Here is a 23118-nt window from a genome sequence, read left to right as displayed (position 1 = left end):
CTAGTGGCGCGGGAGACACCTCACTGATACCTCGCATTATTTTGGGTCGTCATTTCATTGACTTTAGAGGACTTTATAAAGCGCTGCCCGGTGATGAATGTAAGACACCAATGAACATTAAAACTCCTATGGACGTACTGCGGACGTTCAGGACGTCCGCAGGATGTCCGATAGATCTTCAGTGCCCATTGGCACGTTAGCGCTGATGTGTTATGTGGTTTAATTCTTCTGCCTGTAGTTCTGCACCGTCGGCTTTCAACGTACATTTTTTTTTACCTTTGCGAATGCAAAGGATATCCAGTATGCGAAAATCAATTAAAAAGTATAGTGCGTTAATGGCTATATATGCTATTAAGAACGCTATGGTTGGCTGTGGAGAAGATTCGCCCACCTGTCGTAGTCAGTGAAAAGTGTTTGCGCAACATAAGGTTAGTTTCGTGGCTGAACTCGACCAAGCCACCGACACCTACTTCGCAACCACATACGGAACAAAGGATTAGGGGGATTAAGTGTTAAGTAAATAGTGCTTAGGATTAGTGAACAAAAAGATCTCTAGCCGAAACTTTACCTAAGCACACTGAGGCTCTCCACTTCAGCTCTTGGTAATTTAGTTTTGTGTTGTCAAGACATCCATCTTTCTGCCCTCTCTCTCTACCGCAAATAGCCCGCTTGTTATTACAGCCAGTACACTTAACACTCAAGTACACTGAGTTTTTACAACCTATATCTTAGAGAATTGCAGAAATACTCCCGAACATCTCTGACATGACATCAGCATGGCGAACAGTGATATGGTGTTTCCACATGTTGCTTAAACCAAATGTTTGCATATCACACGGAAGACCATCATCATTATTAACTGCGAAAAAGCAAATTGTATGAGTATCTAAAGGGAAATCTTTCTGCAACGTCCGGAAAGAAAACACCAATCCAGTAATGTATAAATGCATTTTTAACAGTTTCTGGGTTACGGCACAAAAAACTACTGACATCCCATAGTCCAAAAACTTATTTTTCCGGCACCCATCTTTTCACGAGCAGAACCTCCACTTTCAGTTGAAATTTTCCCGAGCAGGCTGTACCGGCATTCGCTTTACACGTTTCAGTTAACGTTATCCGGGTCCAAAAGAGTATATAAGAAGAGGAAGGCTACGTCAACAAGATCTCTGTAAAGCCGTTTTGAGGTGACACTGGCTAAATACTCCATCTGTACATAAGAGTAGGTCGCTCGGACAATTTCCCAGAAGTAACCACACGCTATAAACCAGTCCGTGACAAACAGTTGCTACAGAAAACATCGAAAAAGCTCGTGCCAAGCGTATCTGACGAACGGTATACTTAGAAAAGAATCCTCCACATCTCGTACGAAGAAAAAACGGTTAACAGCTTGACGCAAGAACAAGTGCGAAGAAAAAAAGCCACCACAGCCTTTAGGCTTCTAACGTCATTTAGGCTGTCGACCCATATTTTCGATCTCGTCATTTTTGGAGAGGAGGAATAACCGCGAACTTGGACGAGACTTACGAACGAGAAGACGACAGGACGAGCGGTCTCCTCTCCAACATATCAGATCAACTGGCCCAAAGCTTCCCCTTGTTGAATCGCCATTTTCCATACGTTCTTTCTGCGTCGTGTATGTTTACTAAAGGCCACCAATGCGGCAGCAGAGCTCAGAAGACTTAATCCCTGTGCATCGTGGCCTACCGGTGGGCAGCCCTTAAATTTCATTCGTTGCGATGCGACCTTCCAGTGAGCCACAGGCGATGCTAACTTCTCAAAACCAGGAGCTGATGGTAGCAGCGACCTTTAATGTGCGCTTTCTGCTGGATCTTTAAAACTTACTAAGCTATCCTTTGGTTTCACCGTGTGACTCACTATTTGCAGCCGCGCACCTTGCGTACGCTACGTAACCCATGGTGACCCACGACATAGCGAACTTGTTGAACAAAGTAAAAGCAAATTTTTGGTTTCACTACCTTGCACTGACTCGTCAAATCCGTGTACGAGTGTCTTGTTCATCTTAGAGATCAGGGGCGGTTCATGTCTACACGGCAGCCTATACAAAACTCAGTTTATCTACGCTCTAAACAGGAAGGAGTAAATGAGGAGTAAACTGTCCTCCAGCGCACTTCCTTTTATTAAAGAGTGTCCGCTAGAGGACAGCTTACTCTCCTTTTTACTCCCATATGGGCGTATTCGTGTTCAGACTGTTCCCCCGAATGAACATGACAATCCTAGACTGTGTAAGACGGGAGAGAACGTCACTGTGCGCGGCGTTTCGGCGGACATTCCGCTGGTGTTTATACAGACACGAAGTGTCTGGTGCCTGAAGGTTCAGTACCACTTCCGCATTAATAGTTATATGGAGTTTAATGGCGTAAAAGCAACTAAGGCTATGACGCGCCTCGTATATATAACTGACGTAATGTAGTTCACAGCATTCTCCCTCTAAACATTTTCCTCTGCATCTTTAATCTGTTCCTGCTTTTTTTATTTCTTTAATGGTCACTACTCCGCAGACTGCGCACGGCGCGCATTTCTGGAAAGAAGAGTGTCGTGTGCAAATTTAGGAAGTAACGAGCCGTTTTGTGGACTAAAGATGTCTTTACTCTCCCCTGGGCCGGTTTTTTTCTTAGAGTGTATTAATATGTAAGCTGATTATAATTTGACTTGATGCTTGCTCGTTATTTAAGGGATATTTCTGCAGAAACAGCATCGAAGCAGATAAAACCTTCTTAGAAACTTTAACGAGCTAAGCACTACCTTGACCACTTGAGAAAGGCACACCACGGTTGACCCTCTACATTATGCATGTTCAATGTACACCGAGAGAAAATATATTCTATATTAGAAGCGATGTCAGCAGGTATCAGAGATTAGGAAAGATCATCATCGTCATCATCATCATCATCAGCCTGACTACACCCACTGCAGGGCAAAGGCCTCTCCCATGCCTCTCCAATTAACCTTTTCTTTGCCAGTTGCAGCCACCGTATCCCCACAAACTCTTAATCTCATCCGCCCACCTAACTTTCTGGCGCCCCCTGCTACGCTTGCCTTCTCTTGGAATGCACTCGGTTACCCTTAAGGACCAACGGTTATCTTGCTTTCGCGTTACATGCCCTGCCCAAGCCATTTTCTTCCGCTTAATTTCGAATAGGATGTCGTTAACCCGCGTTTGTCTGCCCGCTGCCGGGTCCCTTCACGTCACACCTATCATTTTGCTTTCCATAACTCGCTGCGTTGTCCTCCATAGCGAACGCAATGATCGCAAAACGTTCTCGTACTCCGGTTCAAAACTCAAGCCTTTCAACGCCTCGTCTTCTTCTCCAGAGGACTGGGCGCGGCTATTCGCACAGGCCACGTCCGACACGTACAATGCCTCGAGTCACATTAAGGTGTTGAACAATGTGACGGGAGTCTTGGTGTTCCTGCTGGACAAGAACCAGACGCCACGCGACGACGCCCGGCTGATCATGTCTTGGAGCTTGGTTCACCGGATTCTCCCGTTGGCCAGCGGCAGCATAATGGCCGCGGACGTCCAGAGCGCCTATCGCAGGCGGCAAGACCGCATACCTTACTCGTGTTTCAAAAGGGTCTTCAACATGATGCCTCTCGCCGCAGCCCATCGTTGGTTCAACACTGGTTTGTAATCCCTTACAAAATTCTTTTAGACAGTCTGTAGACTCTCCTTAGACTTCTGTTTATAAAGTCTATAGGCTATCTATACAGAAATCCTAGAGAACAGTCTGTAGGCGGTACAAATGATATAGGCAGTCAATCTATAGATTTATGGCTGTACGCATTTTAGACTTTTGGCTGTAGACTTTTGTCTATAGACAGTCTGTGGACTATGAACAGAAAAAAAGAAATATCTATAGGAAGGCAACAGTCTCTAAGTCTATAGACTGTCTATAGACCATTTTTATAAAGGATTCTATCTTCATTTATTATGACAGCTCGACAGTACGCTTTGCGGATACAATGAGCGTATTGCTGTTTTGGGAACATTCTATTCCTTATGTTTACACGGCTTTCGTTTCTACCAGGGGGCTTGCCAATTCGGTGTTATCCCCCTGGAAATTTTCTGACGCACGCTTATCGTGTGATATGTTCGCCTGGATTATATTATCCCAATGCGAAACTCGCAAGCCACTAAGAAAACCACCGAGAGGACAGCTGTCTCTCAATGACAACTGTTGAAACTGGAACAACAAAAAAAAAATCTGAATGGCCCTTACTTGGGTGACAATGAAATACGTGAACGGTCGGCGTTGCTCCTTGACCACACATTGATTTCTTTTTAATTTATTCTAGTTTTTGTTCTTGGCGTCTTCGTTTTCTCCATCTACTTTTACCACCGTGACATCGGTCATTCTCTACACCCTGATAGCGCAATGCCTTCATGACTGCTCAGATTTTGATTGAGTGAAATTTGTTTCTCGTAATTTATGAAGGCTGTATATAGTAGCTGGTTACATTCTTCACATTTCTCTATAACCTCATTGATAGTGTGAATACGCTGTAATGTCGAGTGTCTTTTACGAAAGCCTGCTTGGTCATTTGATTGAGTGATTGAACGCCACAACCTGTACCTAAAAAGTAGAGGGCTAGACGGCTGTTTACTCACATTTTACTTCTTTAGAGGGCAAACCATTTTTACAGTGTAAGAGCTTACGAAAGTTCGGTTCGTCTTTCAACGATCATTCTTCCAACATACATCCCACTTCACGGCATGCAGTGCAAACGTCGGTGGCCATGACAATCGGCACAGTAATGTGCACCGTTGAGCCTAAGTGTTGCTCTACGCGAGCGAGGGGTCTACAATTTTTTTTGCGCAGCGGAAAGGCGGATACGCTTTTAGGTGCGGTGAAAAATATTGAAGAAATGCCGCATGTATGCGCCATACGCTATTATTTGACTCATTAAAGAAAAAGCTTTCCAGCGTGGGTTATCCCGTATACAGTACGCGAGGCAGGATTACGCGGGAGGCAGGATTATCAACCAGCTGATGCGTGTTAAGATTATTCGTACATTCCTGCCAACAGCTATACCCGGCAGGCGGCAGGCTAGAGTTGGGCGGATTGCACCTTGATTCATCCCCGCTCACAACTCATACGAACATGTCAACATTTTTGTAGAAAAATTTTCAATATTGCAAAAGTGTAAAGTACCGGTATGGAAATTCTGAAGGTAAGGGTCTATTCTTCTAATATGCAGCAAAATCCTTCTTTTATGGCTTTCCATCGCTCGCATCGATCAGTTATTACTACAATACAAAACCGATGGGGAACGCTTCTTATGATAGCACAAACGTTAACAGCGAACAAATGCAGGCCTGTCGAGCGGAGATTTGAGGATATATTGATTATTAGAATAATATCTTACAATATATGAAGAAGCTGCGTTTAAAAAATGGCAGTGGCATAACTCTGCTATGCCCGGATATACGTAGCCAAAGCAGGCATGCGACACAAGCTGGCGAAGCGAGCGGAGGCGAGCGCAACGACGAGGCAAGCGGTGTGACGTCATACCAAACGGCAGCGGCGGCTCCGCGGCGAGGCGCGCGGTGTGACGTCATGCCAGATGGCGCGGCGAGCGCGCGACGTCCGCCGGCTGCGGCGGTTGCTAGGCAACGGCTCAAGGTCGGTCTCTGTGCCTTCTCGGAGCACCGCCGCAGCGAAATCGCAAGTTCGTGGCCAATATAGCTTTGGTTACAAAATTGCTTCCCGTTGAAAAATGCTTTTATAACCGGCATTGTTAGGTACGGCAACTCGCAAGCTTAGAAGTCTCAACGACCGCGAAGTCAGTCACAACAGTTGCCGGCGGTTACACTTAACTGCGTAGTTAACAAACACTCGATAATTGACAGCACACTCTCTTAATGTAAAGGAGTAAAAAAGGAGCAATCTGTCCTCTCCCGCACTCCTTTCTTTCAAAGGAAGTGTGCTAGAGGACAAGTTACTCCCTTTTTACTTTCGTTTAGTCTGATTAGTGTTTTGAGTGGAGTACAGAAATGACTTTGCTTCGCGTTTTGTTTTCCGGTGGCTCGTCACCTGACGCCGAACCTATCCTTCTCCAATGGACGTGCTGTTCCTTAGTGGTCCCGCCGCCAGCGATGGCCGAAGCCAAACGACTGGGGAGGAATATTAAACGGACCCTATTGAGAAAGATATGGAAAACAAGGTGGATCCGGGGCGCCCTATGGTGCTTGATGACCTCCAAAATTAAGGCGCTGACCCTTGTTATTGGCTACCCGGACGATGTATCCAGTGTGGCCATGCTCGAAAACTTTTTCCGTGAGTATCAACCTTACATCATTTGCTTGCATCGGCTCAAAACATGTCCAACATTCTTGGAGAAAATTTTTGAATATTTAAATATTGTAAGGTATTTTTGTCAGGCAATTCTTAATGAGTAGCAAAATCCTTCTTTTAGAGTACTCATATCACTCGTATCCAGCGGTTGAAGTGCACTGAAGAGGAATCTGAACTCGTCTTTCTGCCGCGGGAACTCAATCTACACGTTCCGAGAATTCTTAGAAATTCCAATTATTTCCCTGTGCGGCCGATTTGCGTAATTTAAATCGGATTAACGTCCGGCTCCGGCTTTTTTTTTTTAATTCTCCGTAGACGGTGGGAGGAGTCAACCAACGTATGGAGTGCCTTTCACATCAGGCAGTTGCGTGGTGTCTTTGCTTTCGCTTTTATTTTGTTTCTTAGGTTTCCGTGAACAAATAGACCTAGTCAGAAGGTACATAGCTTCAAATTAGGCCCATGGAAATAAAAATACGCGTGGACGCTCTGCTCTCACCGATCACTACGTATCACTCCGCCAGTAGCAGAGCGGCAAGTCGCCACGGGACTGGTTGAAATGTTGGTCGACTCCACCCACCGCCTGCGGGGAATTAAAAAAAAAAAGGGGGGGGGGGGTGGCGCCAGGACGTTTAACTGGATTTAAATTAGGGAAATCGGCCGCACAGGGCAATCATTCGCAGTTTCTAAGAACCCTCGGAACGTGTAGATCGAGTTCCAGCGGTAAAAATACGAGTTCAGGTTCCTCTTCAGTGCACCTTTAAAGACTGCCATAAAAGGGAACGCGTTTGACGAGGGCAAAAACGTTAAGAGGGAAAAAATTAAAGCCTGTCGACGGGAGACCTTTAGTTATATCGAATGTTAGAGTGAAGTCTTCCAATAAATGAAAAAATAGCGTTCATAAACTCGTTCCCGTTCAAAAATGCTTTTGTTCAGAATTGTTGGGTATCTGGGTGTTCAAATTACATTCGGGATCTTCATAACACAAAGAGTACTACGCAAAAGTTGCTTTCGTGCATTGTGTATACGGCCAGGCGGACGCAAGCTGTGAGGATAATCATCATCGTAATGTCAGCAATTAACTAAATGCAATAATTAACTTTTTATTCGCAACAATTAGCATGCACGTTTATATTGAAAACTTAGAGATAGTGGCACTTAACGATTATTCTATTTTGTACAATCTTCGCAAAGCACATGCATCCTGATATATGCGCGTCTGAAATTTCAGCCCAATCCGTCTATTTATCTGAGACCGCGGCACTCGGCATGAAGCTCCTCTCTTATGTGACGTAGCTGTTGCCTATGGAGCTCCGTCCGACAAGAATGTGGACCGATAGGCGACGGTGATTAGTTTTCGTTCCTGGGGAGCGAAACCGAAGAACGAATTTTTGGGCGACGTGAGGTCAACACTGCTTCTGTAATCAGTTGTTATTATAGTGGGTGATAAGACATTGATGCACTTCGCATGCACTGCTGACCAAGAGTGAAAAGTAATCATCTTCACCTGTCACTCCTCAGCTGCGTCACACCGGGTAGGAGCTTCAAGGAAATGGCGCAGTAACTGTCTGACATATCTAGGTGGGCACCGGAACCGCGCCGTAAGTGAAGGGTTAAAGGAGGGAATGAAAGAAGAAAAGAAGAAAGAAGTGATACCGTGGTGGAGGTCTCAGGAACGATTTCGACCACCTGAGGATGTTTAACATGCGCTAGACCATGGGATGGGGGGGGGAGGGGTATATCTATTACAACCGGCATCGTCGCTTCGGCGACGACGCCGAAGCGACGAAGGGGTTGCTGTGACGCGTGTCTGTTCTTTCAATCTTTCCTCACACATCTTTGAACTCTCCTCTGTCTGCACGTGGTAGCGATTTTAGCTCAGCTCGAGCCAGTGGGCAGGCCCGTGCACTTTCCCTTTCATCCTTCCTACAATCGCAACAACATCAACATGCACTAACATGTTGCGGTTGAGGTGTCCACCGATTCGTGAGATAGTTTCTGTTCCATTTCATTTTGTCAAAAAAGAAAACGACTCATTTTCATCTACTTAACCGGCGAATCATTCCCGCTCTTGGTGTCATACTCATTGCAACGAAAAAATTCCACCCGAAAACGAATGTTTGCGTTAACTATTGGTACTTTTGTGGCCTTGATTCGCGCAGTGGAGTTCCCAGACGTGGGCGAGAACTTCACCGCTCCTTTTCTGGCCTCGCGGCGTCTGATGACGTTGCGGCACTTCCGAAAGGGCTACCAAGTAGACTGGGACATAATCAAGGGCAATGCCTACTACGAGCCAAACCGACCAGCAGTCTACATCTACGGCAACATGCTGCGGCCCCCGGTGTTCGTCCCCGATGCTCCGGCGGCTGTCAACTATGGCGGTCTTGGACAGGTATTCTTGTCGCTCGCTCGTGGGCTTGTATGTGGCATCGCGATCTTATAGGCTTAATAAGAACGGTAAACTGGGCTAGTTGGTAGGAATTCATACTGAAAACTGCGCAAAAAACGAAGACACAGAACGAGAAGGCACGACACGGGTGCAGACTGAACGGTAAACTGGGCTAGTTGGTAGGAATTCATACTGAAAACTACGCAAAAAACGAAGACACAGAACGAGAAGGCACGACACGGGTGCAGACTATCAACTGAATTTTTATTCACATGAAGAGGCCTATATAAGTATCTTCTGCCCACGGTGAGACAAGCACAACTAGGTTCATAGAGTGTAACACTGGAGTTGTTTACGAAGTGCCGCTCTCGTGCGGAAAAAAGTACATCGGCCAGACGGGTTGTTGTGTAAACGAGCGGATGGCGGAGCATCGTAGGTCGTTGAAGGGCGCGGCTTCCTCCAATCTCGCCGTGCATTGCAAGGGTTGCGAAAAATGCTACCCTCATTTGAACAGGAGCAGCGTCTTGTTCAAACATAGCGATCAGGTATGCAGGGAGATGGTGGAGGCTTACCTAATCAAGAAAGACTCAGATTCCTGTGTGGCATCACCATCTGTGGCCTTGCTTGATTGCTTGATAGGGAGATAACCTTTTGGCCGGTTTTCTTAAGGCGAGCAGGCGATATGGGTCTTTGGCGTGATATCAGCGTGACCGTTAAGGTTGTCGTGGTTTTGTTTGTGCGCAGTTTTTTGGAAGTGTAATTGACGGTTGCATCACGGTGCACGCGAAGGGATAGTGGGTGATTGTGCTTTAGGGTGATTTTCGCGTTTGTTGTGTTTTTTTGCTTGTCTCACTGTGGGCAGAAGATACTTATATAGGCCTATAGGATGAAAACTTAGTGTTGCACTTGCCTTCTTAAGAGTGGAGATGCGAGAGCGTTTCACTGTCCTGTTTTTTCTCCCTGTATTTCTTTTGTTTTCGATTTATTTTTGTTTTCTAGTTTTGTGGTTTTTATTTATATGTTATTCTCGTTCTTTTGTTTTAGTTTTTTATATCTTTAGAACTTCTGTTTTGAGATTACTGCGGCTACCCGCATTGGCGCAACGCGAAAGCAACACGTCCACATAATATATCGACGCCACGGCTATTCTGACGTCCAAGTGCTATATCGACGTCCTAATGGCTATTACGATGTCTAAGTATGTTTTTGCCGTTTAATTAATTGCTCCGCATGAACCAAATTTGAATATCAGCGAGATTTTTTTCATCCACTGCCTAATGCAATCGAACTTTTTTTTTTAATTCGACCTTTATAGAACGACATGAACATATGGACGAAATTTGTTGACGCTTTGATGACGTGCACATACCGATATAATTCTCTCGCGTTAAAATGCAGAGCGACATGTTGATGGCGAAGTTCAAAGGGCGTAATCATTCTAGATTTTTTTTTGTTTTTTTTTAGGTTGATGGCCCTTTGATTGGATAGCAGAGGGGCAGCTTATCTGAAGACTGTAATGGTAAACATGGTATTGAGTTAGGGAGTAATCACTATTAGCATGCACCAGAGCGCAGCCACGCGGCAAAAAAAAATTAAACTGCGCGTGAGATAAGACAAAATGAAAGCCCGATACCCCTTATTGACCAGTGAGCGTACTAACCCATTAACCCATGACGAGCTGTACTCGTCATGGGACTGCCAAAAACGAGTTACGGTTGACAGTTGCGTTGGTTGCAATTTTCAACACTATGGGTCATCTGACAGCAGCCTGACAACAGTTTTTCTGGAATTAATTTGGCGGTTACTGGTATAAAAACCCGGTAACTACGACGAGTTCATTCCCAAGCGAGAGGTCCTGCTTCGAAGCGCGTCACCCGGTTGGAAACTGTATTAGCTCCACAGCTTTAAGTCTCTTGTTCAAAGGAAAACCCGGCGTCGTCCCGCGCGCGCTGTGGTGTCTAGAAACCCCCGCCACGCGGGACGTCACGCTTGGTTATCTGGAATTAAAATAACCGGTGGTTTAGGTTTAGGTTTAGGGAGTTTAACGTCCCAAAGCGACTCAGACTAGGAGGGACGCCGTAGTGGAGGGCTCCGGAAATTTCCACCACTTCGGGTTCTTCAACGTGCACTGACATCGCACAGTACACGGGCCTCAGAATTTCGTCTCCATCGACCGCCGCAGCCGGGAATAACTGAGAGAGGACTTGTAATGGGAATCAAGGTCGGCGCATGTCTCAAACGAATTAAATCTTTAAAGCAATTGATTTTGTTTAAAGAAAAATTTCCATAAACTTTAGCCAGCTTGCGCACCTACGACCCTTGGGTCACCAGCCAAGCGCTGCGCAAACTAGAGCACATAGCCTCGTGGATATAGCTGAGGTACAGAGGGCGGGGGGGGTGATATGTGCGTGGTGTTGGTTCAACTTGAAGCTTAATAATCTGGTAATTAGCGCAGTGCACACGCGACATGCTACTTAGTGAGATAATGATTAGAGTAACATTATGTGCCACCAGTTGCAGTTCGAAAGGATTCAAAGAGAAGAATGTAGGAACTGTGTTTAGATAATAGCGATAAATGTGCGAATATGTACAAATAACAGCCACTGTATGTGCAGAGAAGCCATTGAAGCCATTGAGAAGCCTTTAATGCTGTCGGATCATATCCTTGAAGACGGAGCCTAAGTGTGCCCCTAATTCTTTTTTTCGAGCTTATGCAAGAGTCGTGCACCCTGAACTCGGGAAATTGATTGGTTTATTGGGGTTTAACGTACCAAAGGGACTCGGGCTATGAGGGACGCCGTAGTGAAGGGCTCCGGAAATTTCGACCCCCCTGGGATTCTTTAACGTGCACTGACATCGCACAGTACACGGGCCTCTAGAATTTCGCCGCCATTGAAATTCAGCCTCCGCGGCCGAGATCGAACCCGAAAATCGAGTACGTAACGCGCGTGTTCCTTAAGGCTCGATTTGAAATAGTTCGGCGCATGCGCACTTTGAAGCACGCTATCCCATACGCCCCCTTTATCCCGGCACTGCATTCCGCAGCGTCCGAACGTCGCCTCTGCACTCATTGCAGCATTGCCAATGCTGCAAAGAACTCTTGAGACGGAGTTTACACAGAGGTGCTATCTGTGCTATGAATAGCGGTGACCAGCACTGTGCCCGCTGTTTTACAGAATCTGAGTGGCCAGGCGTTGGGCGTAGGAGTTTTAGCTCAGTGGCTTATATTCGGCAGCTTTCAACACATACCTCGCGGTCCTTTCTGAATTAATGTGCGACAGGAAATCGAACTTCTCGCTTTTTTGGAGACAAGACAGCGGTATCCATAGTACCGCGGCCATTTTTAACACGACGGTAATGGTTAGCGCCCCACAGCGAGGTGTGTCGCATCTCGATATAGGGAGTAATATGATTGCTTTTCTCTTTTAAAAAGTCATTAAAAAGCCATTAATGGCGAAAGCCTTTACTGGCTCATACAGTCGTCCGTTAACAAAGCGTGTCACACAGATCTAACTCGGGAACTAAAAAAGGTAGAAAACCAATGGTTAATTCAGATAGAGGAGGAAAAAATGAACCTAGAAGCCAAGTTTGATGACTGTAGATTAATTAGGTAATTAATTATAGGCAAACATGTCGAAATTGCGTCTAAATAGCGCGGACGTTGATAAGCCACGGGAATGGTATGACGTCTCATCCACCGGAAGTCGTCACGCCATAGTGAAAATTGTCACAGAATGGTCGGAAACACGTCGGATTTGTGTCAAATTTGATGGAGAAATGTGTAATTCAGCGTAATTAATTCTTAAGATCCCCGAAAGATGTACTATTAGGGTATCGATATAGCCACAGGATCGGTGTGACGTCGCATCCACTGGAAGTCGTCACGGCATAGTGTCCTCGGCTTTCGCCTGTCAACACTTTATAGTTGCCAAAGTGCCCACGCATTTTTTTTTATTGCTTTTCGGTGATGCTCGCAGGTAGCTGGACACGAACTTATGCACCACTTGGACCCCGAGTTCGTAATACTCGACAACTACCTTCGGGATGTCCACTTTGAGAAAACTCCCGCAAAGAAGCTGTACGCTGGGAAGATCCTTTGCCTCCGCCATTCTTACTACCAGGTACGCAACCAAGCCGACAATTCGAGCGATGCACGCGGTTACAAGCTTAAAATTACAGGATTGCACTTAAGTCTGCTTCAAGGGAAACTGCATAGCTGAAACGGTTATTTGAGAATTCGAGGTTATTCAAGAATTCGAATCTATCAAGTTTCTAGATAAGCCATGCAAAGTATTATTGCACTAGCATTTAAAATGATGACATAATCGTCGATTAAAACCACGACGATGTTTAGGCTTCTTCTCACTACGTTGCAGGAGTGCAAAGGAACTCGGCTGTGACGTCATTGTTGCCGAAATTTCAGATGTCTGCTGCTTACACCTGCATGCTGCTCTGCGTCGTCAGATGGCGCCAAACAATGCATCTTGAGCTTCACCTTCGATGGCATCGGTTTTCTTCCATGGAGTAACCGTTTCTTCGCTGGAAACGTAGTACCGTTATACGTGACGTCATCATCGGGGCATCTGCCTGTCATTACGCACTTCAGAGAAGCTGAACGCCCACGACGATTTTATTGCGAAAGCTATACTACTTGCACTTTCAGGCCTTTGCCGTGCCGCGGCGGTGACCATTATTGACCTTCATTTGACCTTGATTGCATTAGATTGGATTAGATGGGATTGGATTAGATTAGATTACATTACATTAAATTACATTAGATTTGACTGGATTGGATTGAATTGGATTGGACTGGAGTGGATTAGATTAGATTGGATGGGATTGAATTAGATTGGTTTGGATTGGATTAGATTAGATTGTATAACCGATGCATCACCACAAGTCTAACCACAAGCACCACCACCAGCTACGCCACCAGCTGTACCATGGCGTAGGTACGGATATTGCTTTCGCAATTACCGGGCTTAACCAAGCTAAGCCACAGCGAATTTTTATTCCGCGATTACGCCACCATTTCAAATGCTAGAGCAAAACCATTTCGCAGACTTTACGTACACATTTTGCACATTTGGCAACCTTAAACTCATCGAATTCTAAAACCGCTTCAGTTGCCCTTTAAGAGGGTCGAATGTGTATAACTTGCTGGTAAAGCATGCGAAGTCTTTTTGGGCTAGCACTTAAAAGAGTGAATTAATCGCCGATTAAAAGCCGGATGCCCTTCAAGCTTCTCCTCAGCGCAGAACTCCAAATGGAGGGCGCGTGATGACGTCATCGAAGGTACCGGTACATTTCCGACGCACAAATGCCTGCTTTGAAGGAAAAAAAACCAGCGCCACCGAAGGAAAATCCTGCCGAGAGTTGTTTGGCAGCGTCTAAGGACAGGGCAGGGTGTGGCTGACGACCACGGTAGTTTGAAATCATACCTTCCGTGACGTCACGCTGAATTTCCCTGCACTCCTCCAGTGCATTGAGGAGAAACGCAAAATTCAATCGTCGATTGCATCACTATTTTAAATGCTAGTGCAAAAACACATCGCATGCTTTACCCACAGCCTACATAGATTTGACCCCTTGAATATTGCGAAATCGTCAAAAAAAGTGCTGCAGTTACCCTTTAAGAGCGGAAATGCGAAATGTTTTCCTTGTCCTCTCTTTCTCCCTCCAATTTTTGTTTTCGGTCATTATTCTTGTTTTTAATTTTTTATTTATTCTTATTTATTTAGTTTTTCTATTGGGTGTCTTTCTTTATTTTGTTCTCTTTTTCATTTTTGCTTTTATTCGAGTTATTTCTCCAAGTGTGGACTCTTCATAGTAGGGTTACTAACAGCGGTTGCTGACACTGGGCCACGGTGCGCGGCGTCTTGTATTACTCCGCTGGCCAATCGCAACAGCAAACGAAATTAGCTTTTTAATGTTTGGCTATATTAAACAACACGTATCAAATTTCTAGAGCTCATAATTTTTCTCATTACAAACTTCTTGTTTAGGTAATAAGAAAAGTTTAAAAGCAGCGGACTACTTTTTCGTGGTGGACAAATTCTGTGCGCGGAGGCTGAATGTGGGCGGAGTCTATAGGCTTTATAGACAGAAGTCTATAGACACTCTATAGACTGTTGAATACTTTTTTTATAAGGGTGGAGGCCCCAGAAAAGATACTGCAGTTAATCTGGACGTGACCCTCCTCTCGCAGGCGGTATCCGACTATAGCCAGTTAAGCCAGTGTATGGATTGTTATGTGGCTAGTGTCGGATTGCTATGGATCTGTCTCGTCGGACGAGCGGCACTGATGATCCAAGAAATGCTTCCGCATTGATATGACGTGTCGAGAATCGCCCTCCATGTAGTGCCCTTATAAAAAAGGTCTATAGACATCCATAGACTTCTTAGACTGTTGACTTCCTATAGATATTGCTTTTTGTCTACTCATAGTCTATAGACTGTAGACAAAAGTCTACTAAAAGTGTATGGCCATAAATCTATAGATTGTCTATAGACTGTCTGTGGCAATTGTATTGCCTATAGACTTTTGTCTATAGACTATCTGTGGCAATTGTATTGCCTATAGACTTTTGTCTATAGACAGTCTATAGGCTTTTCAATCAAATCAAGTTTATTTCATATTTACAGTACATGGTTTATGGGGTATATACATCAGGAGGCCCAAAAGTCGAGACTGCAAATAGGGCTTTATAGACAGAAGTCTATAGACACTCTATAGACTGTCTAATACTTTTTTTCTAAGGATGGAGGCCCCAGAAAAGATACCGCAGTTAATCTAGACGTGAACATTCTCTCGCAGGCGGAATCAGAGGACCGGGGAAGGACACTGGACGAATTCATCGACTCGGAAGGCTTCGTCGATTATGCGGGACTGCAGATTGCCTACGAGGCTTTCAAGAGCCTTCCGGAGAACGAACGGTTGGCGACAGTGCCGGAACTTGAGCTCAGCGCAGAGCAGATCTTTTTCGTCTCGTACTGTCTCAAGTGGTGCAGTACGGCTCCAGGGACAAAGCGTAACCCTAAATCCTGGTACTGGCACAGCCGATCCCGGTGCCTTGTGCCCCTGCGAAACATGCCAGAGTTCGCTCAAGCGTACAGCTGCCAAAAGGGTGACAGAATGAACCCGGAGGAGAGGTGCAGCTTCTGGTAGAGTTGCGCGAGGATCGAATAAAGCCCGAAGGGAAGCTGCACTGCCTTTCTCTACTGACTTACCACACGATAAAATTAACAACTCACACCTGAAAGACTTAATACATTGTCTTCTCCAGTCCATATAAAAACTCAAATAGCTTAAATGAGTTAAGAATAGGTGCGAACCCCCTCGAACGAGTCGACCAGCAGGTATATCTTGGTGTAACTCTAGATTCAGCGTTCAATTTTAATCCTCACAATTCGTGTAAGCAGTAAATTGAGAGTGCTTGCTTTGTTTTAATAAAAGCTAGAAGTTCTTCTCGCTTCGAATATTAAAAGTTTTGTATTGCCTTATTCAAAACAATATGACTTACTGTATAGAGTTCTGGGGACATACGTTTAACAATTACTTAAATTAAATAGCAATTTTACAAAAAAGAGCGCTTCGTATAAAAACACATAGTAAACGCACAGATAGATCCGCTCCGCTCTTTCGTGACCTAGACATTGCACCTTTCTTTGCTATGCGGGATTTCAAACTAGCTTGTGTGGTTATACATATACTAAACCATAACATCCCACAGTCATCTGTTTTCGTACATCCATCTCGTCCAACTAGAAATTTTTTCACTAGTCGTTTTAACCTTCCAGTTGTGAATGATGTGTACGGTAAAAGAACTATTGCCTATGCCTGTGCTAAAATTTGGAACCAACTGCCAGCTAACATAAAAACAGGTCAATTGTCAATCGCCGAAATGAAGTTTTTTCGGAGCCAGCAATATTCGACTCCACTACAAATCAGTGTTTCTCTTGGATGCATTCATTCTTTTATTTTTTTTGTTTTGTCCTAACTATTGTATAATTTCTTGAGTATTTTGCTTTTATTTGTATATAACTGTCGCATAAATGCTGTGTAATGCTGAGTTGCCTCGCTATAATATTTTTTTAACTTCCTGCATGGGCCCAAGTCTAGCCGAGAAGGTTAAGGGCCCAGATGATTCGCATGCATTTTTTAACAACTGTTGGAATAAAACTGATTTTGAAAAAAAAAAATTATGTGCTAAACAGCCGTCAATATGGTTAAAGCGTTCCGTCGCTGCAGCGTACCGCGGTCACATTTCTTCGGTCATACCACGTGTGTAACTGCTAATGTTTTTCTATATTGTGTTTTTTCGACGCGTTAGTTTTGAGTATCTGCAACATGCTTTCAAGGTTTGCAGCCCCAGACGTGTGTTTGACGAAGCGTTACGTTTGTCCAAGTGGTCAAGCGTCACCCTGCCTACCTGTAATGCAGTGAAATGTATGGACTATGGTGAGCAAAAAATGGCTGAGGCTTAGCTAAGGTTAAGCCTAGTCAGATGCGAAGCATATTGATGGCTAGGCTTGGTAAAGTACCTCGCTTTGTTCTTCAGTTGTTGTAGAACGTTGTCGCCGAGCCACATATTGAGCACGCCGCTTAGCCAGACGTTCATCCCGCTCTTCATCGGTCTCTGTGGCACGCTGAAGCTTTCGCTTCTCGTTCAAATCAGCCCTGCTTCTAGGCGGCATCCCAACACCTGGCCGCCTCGTAAGTGCCCGGAGAGCGAGGCAAGCTCAACTTTATACCGCTGCTGTAGCGTCACGTGGTCAGCTGCAGCGCCTCTGATGTGGAGCCTCCACCGACGCGGCCGACCGCGCGAGCCGGCAGCCCATCTCTCCTCTGCTGTGACGTCATGTTGTCACGTGGTCAGCCGCCGCGTCTCTGATGTGGAGCCTCCACCGACGCGGCCGACCGCGCGAGCCGGCAGCCCATCTCTCCTCTGTTGTGACGTCATGTTGTCACGTGGTGTCACGTGGTCACGGTGGTAGCTCCACCGCCGCGCTCGACGGGCTGTAGTGTAGCTCTAGTAATGTGCTTCGCATAAAAGACCCCCTACCAACAGGGTAACAACAGGCGTCTAGCCACGCAGTACGAGATAGTACAGCGTGTTTCAGCACCCGCTGGCTGGGTCCCTTAAAAAAATGGTTCGTAGAGTCTATAGACTTCTCATAGACTCTACTGCCTTTGTATACATATTTCATTTCATCAATTCTTGTTTTATAGGCAAAAGGCTGGTAAAAGTCTACGGCCATATATCTTGAGATAGTCTATAGACTGTATATCGGAATTGTATTCCATATAGACTATGATTTGTCTATAGACAGCCTAAAGATTTTATAGACAGAAGTCTATGGACAGCCTGTAGACTAAAATTTTTCTAAGGGGGGTCTCTTTTGAACACATAGTACCACGACAAGTGAAATACAAACGGAACTGAGACGGGAAGACGAATATATTAAGTTCGCGTCCGTTTACACTTCCGCAGAGCGGCTCTGGTGCCTTCCAAGTGAAACTAAACTGCGCTAGTATTCTGCGCAGTCCTGGACTATAGACACTACCTGAAGAGTATGGCGGTCATCTACGCATCAACCTAAAGCTTACCGAATAATTTTCTTCCAGCCATTCTACATTATCCGCTTCTTTCTCTTCCCTAAACTTGAAAGATCTCGTTTTGCTCTCGACATTCAAGGTGTCTTCTTTCGTTCATACGCGAATAAGGCAATTGAATAGAAGATCCTCTGCGTTAAGACGGCTCCACATCAAAACTGCTCTCTTAAAAATGTTTACTCTGATAAAATTTTTTAAAAGGATGGTGATCGTAGGTTTTGTTATTAAGTGGAGGATGACTCCTGTTATTTATTTTTTGTATCCAGGTGTATACACCAGCTGTTCATTGGGCATTCAAAGCTGCCATCACTTTCCCATGTTCTCATAACCGTAACTCTACTCCCCGTAGAAAAAAAAAACTGGCTTCATTCACAATACATTGGCTGTGATGCTAACGCATTGATAAAATCTTCATGGCACTTCATAGCAGTGATATGAGTGAGCAACTAAGCTCAGATTTCTTTTCGAACAGTTACTGTTTATTTTCATTTTTGTTAAGTAGGAACCGGGAACAAATTTGCAGAAATAGCTTTGCAAGTGTCCCGGCACGTTGGAAACGTGGAAATAATGCGGAATCGTAGGCTACAATTGTTTCTACAAAGTAATTGTTACATGGAAACGTGCCATAGAAAGCAAGCAACAATGTAACCTTGCACATGAAAACCATAGTCCGCTTCGTAGTATATTACCGCGCTGACCGATCACAAATGCCTTAATCATCTTTTTAATGTATGTGTTGAAAAAGCTGGAGGCATCAGATTTATTGAGCTTATAATTTCGTCGTCATTAGCTTCTTGTTTAGGCAAGAAAAAAAACCAACAGTGGTCTACGTTTTCTCACAGAGGTATTCTCTTGGGCGATCCTAAATGCAGGCGGAGCTTCACCGCAGACATGTGTTGCGTGCAAATAAAGAAGACATCTTAGACAAATAGATTTTCCTGGCAGAAACGACTAAGTCTCTAGTCGGAGAATGTAAGAATGGTTCAAAATACTCAAAGCTCAACTTTTTTTAACAAAGTATAACACGGATAGTATGCGGCAAAGTGTAGAGAGGGAACTCTCTTTTCGTGTTTGGGGGAGAGGGGGAAGAGGGGGCTGGGAGATCAAATTTCGCCTTTTCGCATTACCACGGCTAGGCTACGGCTGATGATGTAGATTCCCCCGCCCAGTGCACCGCTGAATGGCTAAACCAAAGCTGCAGCAGCTTTCGTTGATTAATGTGCTAAGTCGGTAAGCCTACCTGCACAAACTTAGTATTTTAATGTGAAAGCATTTTATGTTCCTTTAACTGAAAAGCCGGCTTCCGCCATTCGCCGAGTATGACACGAAATTAGGAAGATGTTGCAACGCCGGTGTACGATGTAACAATGTAAGCAAACGTGTAGACATGAAGGACGACACGTAACGTACTATGACCTATGAAAGTAATGACTTATATCACGCAATGATGACCCATGACTCATTCATTCTGCAACATATGGATTCATTATTTTGTGTACGTTGTTTAACGTCCCAAAGCGACTCATGCTTTCAACGTAATGGAAGGCTCCGGATAATTTCGACCACCCGTGCTTCTTTAACATGCGCTGACACAGCACTACTGCGCTGTCAGCGCACGTGCCTCCAGAATTTCGCCTCCACCGAAATAGGACCAGTGGTCCGGGATCGAACCAGCGTCTTTCAAGTCAGCAGCTGAGCTACTATAATCACTCAGCCACCGTGGCGGCTACTGGGTAACACATGACCACCACTTTACAAGTAACGTAAGGTAAGGAGTATTGAGTTTGTACAAAGTATTCATGACTAATAGTATTCATGGCTCGTAGTATTCATGACTAATGGCTCATAATCATTATGCAAGTAGCATGACTCAGCACTTCAAAGTAACATTATGTAAGGTGCACAGAGTTTGTACAAGTGCGGTGGTGATGGACACGCAAGGCAGGCTGATAGCCTCCGGCACTACTGAAACGAGATCCTCAGAAGCGGTAGAAGAGGCGGCTAAGGCTGATACTATACTAAGGGACTCTTAATTCACCTTACGCAATTATGCGAGGGGCATAATTTCTCAGGCAGGAATGAACATAATGGTTCAAGCAAAAAACAGAGCTATTGAGTTGATATGGGTTCCGGCTCACCCGGGGGACCCTAGTAACCAAGCGGAACACATCAAAGCTCGAGTATTCGTCAGCCGAGCAGGAAACGCGCTAGTTACTTAGAGTTTCTCGAAGGACGGCCTAGCATCATATCACGACATTACTAATCATTTTACTTTACACTAGAAAGGAGGGAGCTTCCCCACTCCAGGCTAAACCTTAGAGAAGGAACAGGAGACCAGCTGGAGGTGACTCCTGACGCGGTCCTTCATGACTCCTTCCTTACTATCAAAATTCTATCCTGATGATTACGACCCGTAATGTACTCTATGTGGCGAAATAGCCACTTACGATCACATATACAGGAACTGTAAAGAGTCGCCATCAGAATCTCTGATACAAGTTCCTACTCTCGAGCAATGGAAGGCCGTGTTGGTCAGCTCAGACCTGGGCGTTCAAACCAGGGCATTGAATGTGTTACTCAGGTCTCTGTCAGCCGTGTACTGATAGCTGCCTAGCACGGATAATCTGAATTTTGCCTTTTCTGACGAAATGAGTATTTTGCAACCCACCATGTTTGAAAACAATTTTCTGAGTATTGAATGCTTCTCTTGTTCCTGAAGGAACAAAAATTTAATGGCGTTGTCCTCTTAAATACCAGATGATGCGATTAACAAGCATGTCTTCTACCATGCGAGGAAATGATAACGCTGTTGATAAAATGATAAAATGTTGTGCCTTCGTTAAATCTGTGAGGGAACAGCGAAGATATAGTGTGCTGTGCAGTATTCGTTTTCTACTTTCTCGTCGCATTGCTGTTTCTTCGGGTTGCTGGTCACCGTGGAGCTGCGTTTTCGTTTACTGCGCTGTATATAGCACTAAAGCTTCCCCTCAGCCCTTAGGTCACGTGACTTTGTGGCGTCATCGCAACCTTCCCCCCGGGGCAGTTCGATTAATGATTGGGCGTGATTGGTTACTCCGGAAGAGCAACCTGGCTTTTCGCCAGTTTACATCCGCTTGCTGGTTTTACGTCCGTTGGAAAATGCTGGAAGGCTGTCCGGACCAAAAGCGTGATGATGATGATGATGATGATGATGATGCAGCCGCTCTAGCCTTTTCGCTCAGCTCGTGCTGAACTTCCGCGCCTGAGCAGGACAGCATTTCATCCTACCGCTCAATGGTCGGTAATTTCATCCTTCCCATTTCTGTGTTGTTTTAGGCAGGCCCGTGCGATGTGGTATAGGTACGCCTTGTGGGGTTTTAAATTGGGGAGATAAATACGTTCTCCCCGCTTAACCGCGGCTGACACAGTTCAAAACCACGCGGACCCCACCCCGTGGTCGCGAGCGCTACCGAGCGCTCGCCGACCACGGCGGGCCTTGCTCTGCGGGAACAAAGGAACGACACACTGGCTGACACAAACAAGGCATTTATTGCTATAACAGCAATAACGCCAGCTATCAACAAAATACACTGAAGAATCAAAGATGTCCGACTCACCAGCACGGTTACGAGCGAACGTTCGCCCACGCTAGGGCAAGAGGGAAGCTCCGAGACCGGACGGGACGAGCTGAAGGGAACATGTTTCCACACGAGGTCGCCCGCCGGCGAAGAACGCGAAACGTCCGCGAGCTTTCCCGATCCCGAGCAGAAGAGCCCGCCTCTCCCCGCGCGCACGCAGTAAAACGCCATCCGTGGCGCTGGTGTCGCTGCCACGCGAGCGCCCTCCCCTGTTAAAGTAACACAACTAAGGGGAGTACGTTGCGGGGAAGCTAACCACAGGGAACTAGTGCGCTGCGGGAAAGCGAACGCAGGGGACGAAGGCGTCCCCACAGCCTCTATACCACAGTGTACGCATTGCGCCTAATAGCTTTCTGGGTAGATCGCGTGCAGTCCTTTTTGGCTTGAGTATGTGTTTGTAGTATGTATTTGTGTGTGTTTGAAGATCTGGACAAGGTGCAGGAAATAAGAATGAGAAGATTACAAAAGCGTAAATTCGTGAATGGACGCTACAGTAGGGGGTAAGACAATGTCTGTAATGAGTGGAGATTATGATGATAATAAGGGCAATAACGAAGGATTTAATGAATGAGAAGCCCAATGAAGAGCATTGCAAAGCTGTCAGTAAAGGGACTGCGCCGCAATGGGTGTGGAGAGGTCGAATGAAGGATCAGGCTACTGTAAAAGGGCTGCTGTTAACGTGGCATGAATGAAGTGAGGAATACTGGTTGTCCTTTACGACGCGTGGGGTCGATATGTAAGAGAACATGTAACACATAAGGCATAGGACATCAGATAGAACTGTATACAATTGTAACTCCACAGGCGCACTGAGACGCGAACAGGAATACACCAGTTGGGTTATGGCGGTCTAAGTAATGAGCATGCAGTCATGACTAAAATGACTTAACGCCTCTGTCGCTGCATGTGTTATTGCGGACACCGAGACATTTTATCCTATATTAGGCAAGAAGATCGCATCCAGCATTTTTGTTTCATTTTCTTCCAGCAAGCCTTTTCTCGTGCTCAGTGTAGTGGATGAAGAAGTAACACGAGCGTCGTGCCATTTTCATGTGGGGAAGAAGAAGAAGAAGAATTGCTTCGACCTGTTTGAGCAGCGGATACTACGCAGACGAGCCTTTGTCTTACTACCTCCTTGACCTCATCCTTTCAGAGCGTTTTTTTTTTTTCAGTGCAACCTGT

General features: G+C 45.4%; 1 protein-coding gene across 1 annotated transcript in view; it reads left to right on the top strand.

Annotated features, from left to right (window-relative positions):
- Window positions 1–15871, top strand: part of LOC149332480 (neprilysin-2-like) — a 38250-nt gene extending 22379 nt beyond the window's left edge. Inside the window, exons 9-13 of the mRNA XM_089555774.1 lie at window positions 3334–3645; window positions 6102–6299; window positions 8477–8706; window positions 12681–12824; window positions 15521–15871. Of these exons, the coding sequence (XP_089411900.1) occupies window positions 3334–3645; window positions 6102–6299; window positions 8477–8706; window positions 12681–12824; window positions 15521–15871 (1235 nt within the window). The remainder of the gene's footprint in view (window positions 1–3333; window positions 3646–6101; window positions 6300–8476; window positions 8707–12680; window positions 12825–15520) is intronic.
- The last annotated feature ends 7247 nt before the right edge of the window (window positions 15872–23118 follow it).

The sequence above is a fragment of the Amblyomma mixtum genome, chromosome 8 (genome assembly GCF_055824585.1).
Source record: "Amblyomma mixtum isolate Tamu chromosome 8, ASM5582458v1, whole genome shotgun sequence".
Taxonomy (NCBI): domain Eukaryota; kingdom Metazoa; phylum Arthropoda; class Arachnida; order Ixodida; family Ixodidae; genus Amblyomma; species Amblyomma mixtum.
This window is presented reverse-complemented; position numbering and strand designations above follow the sequence as displayed.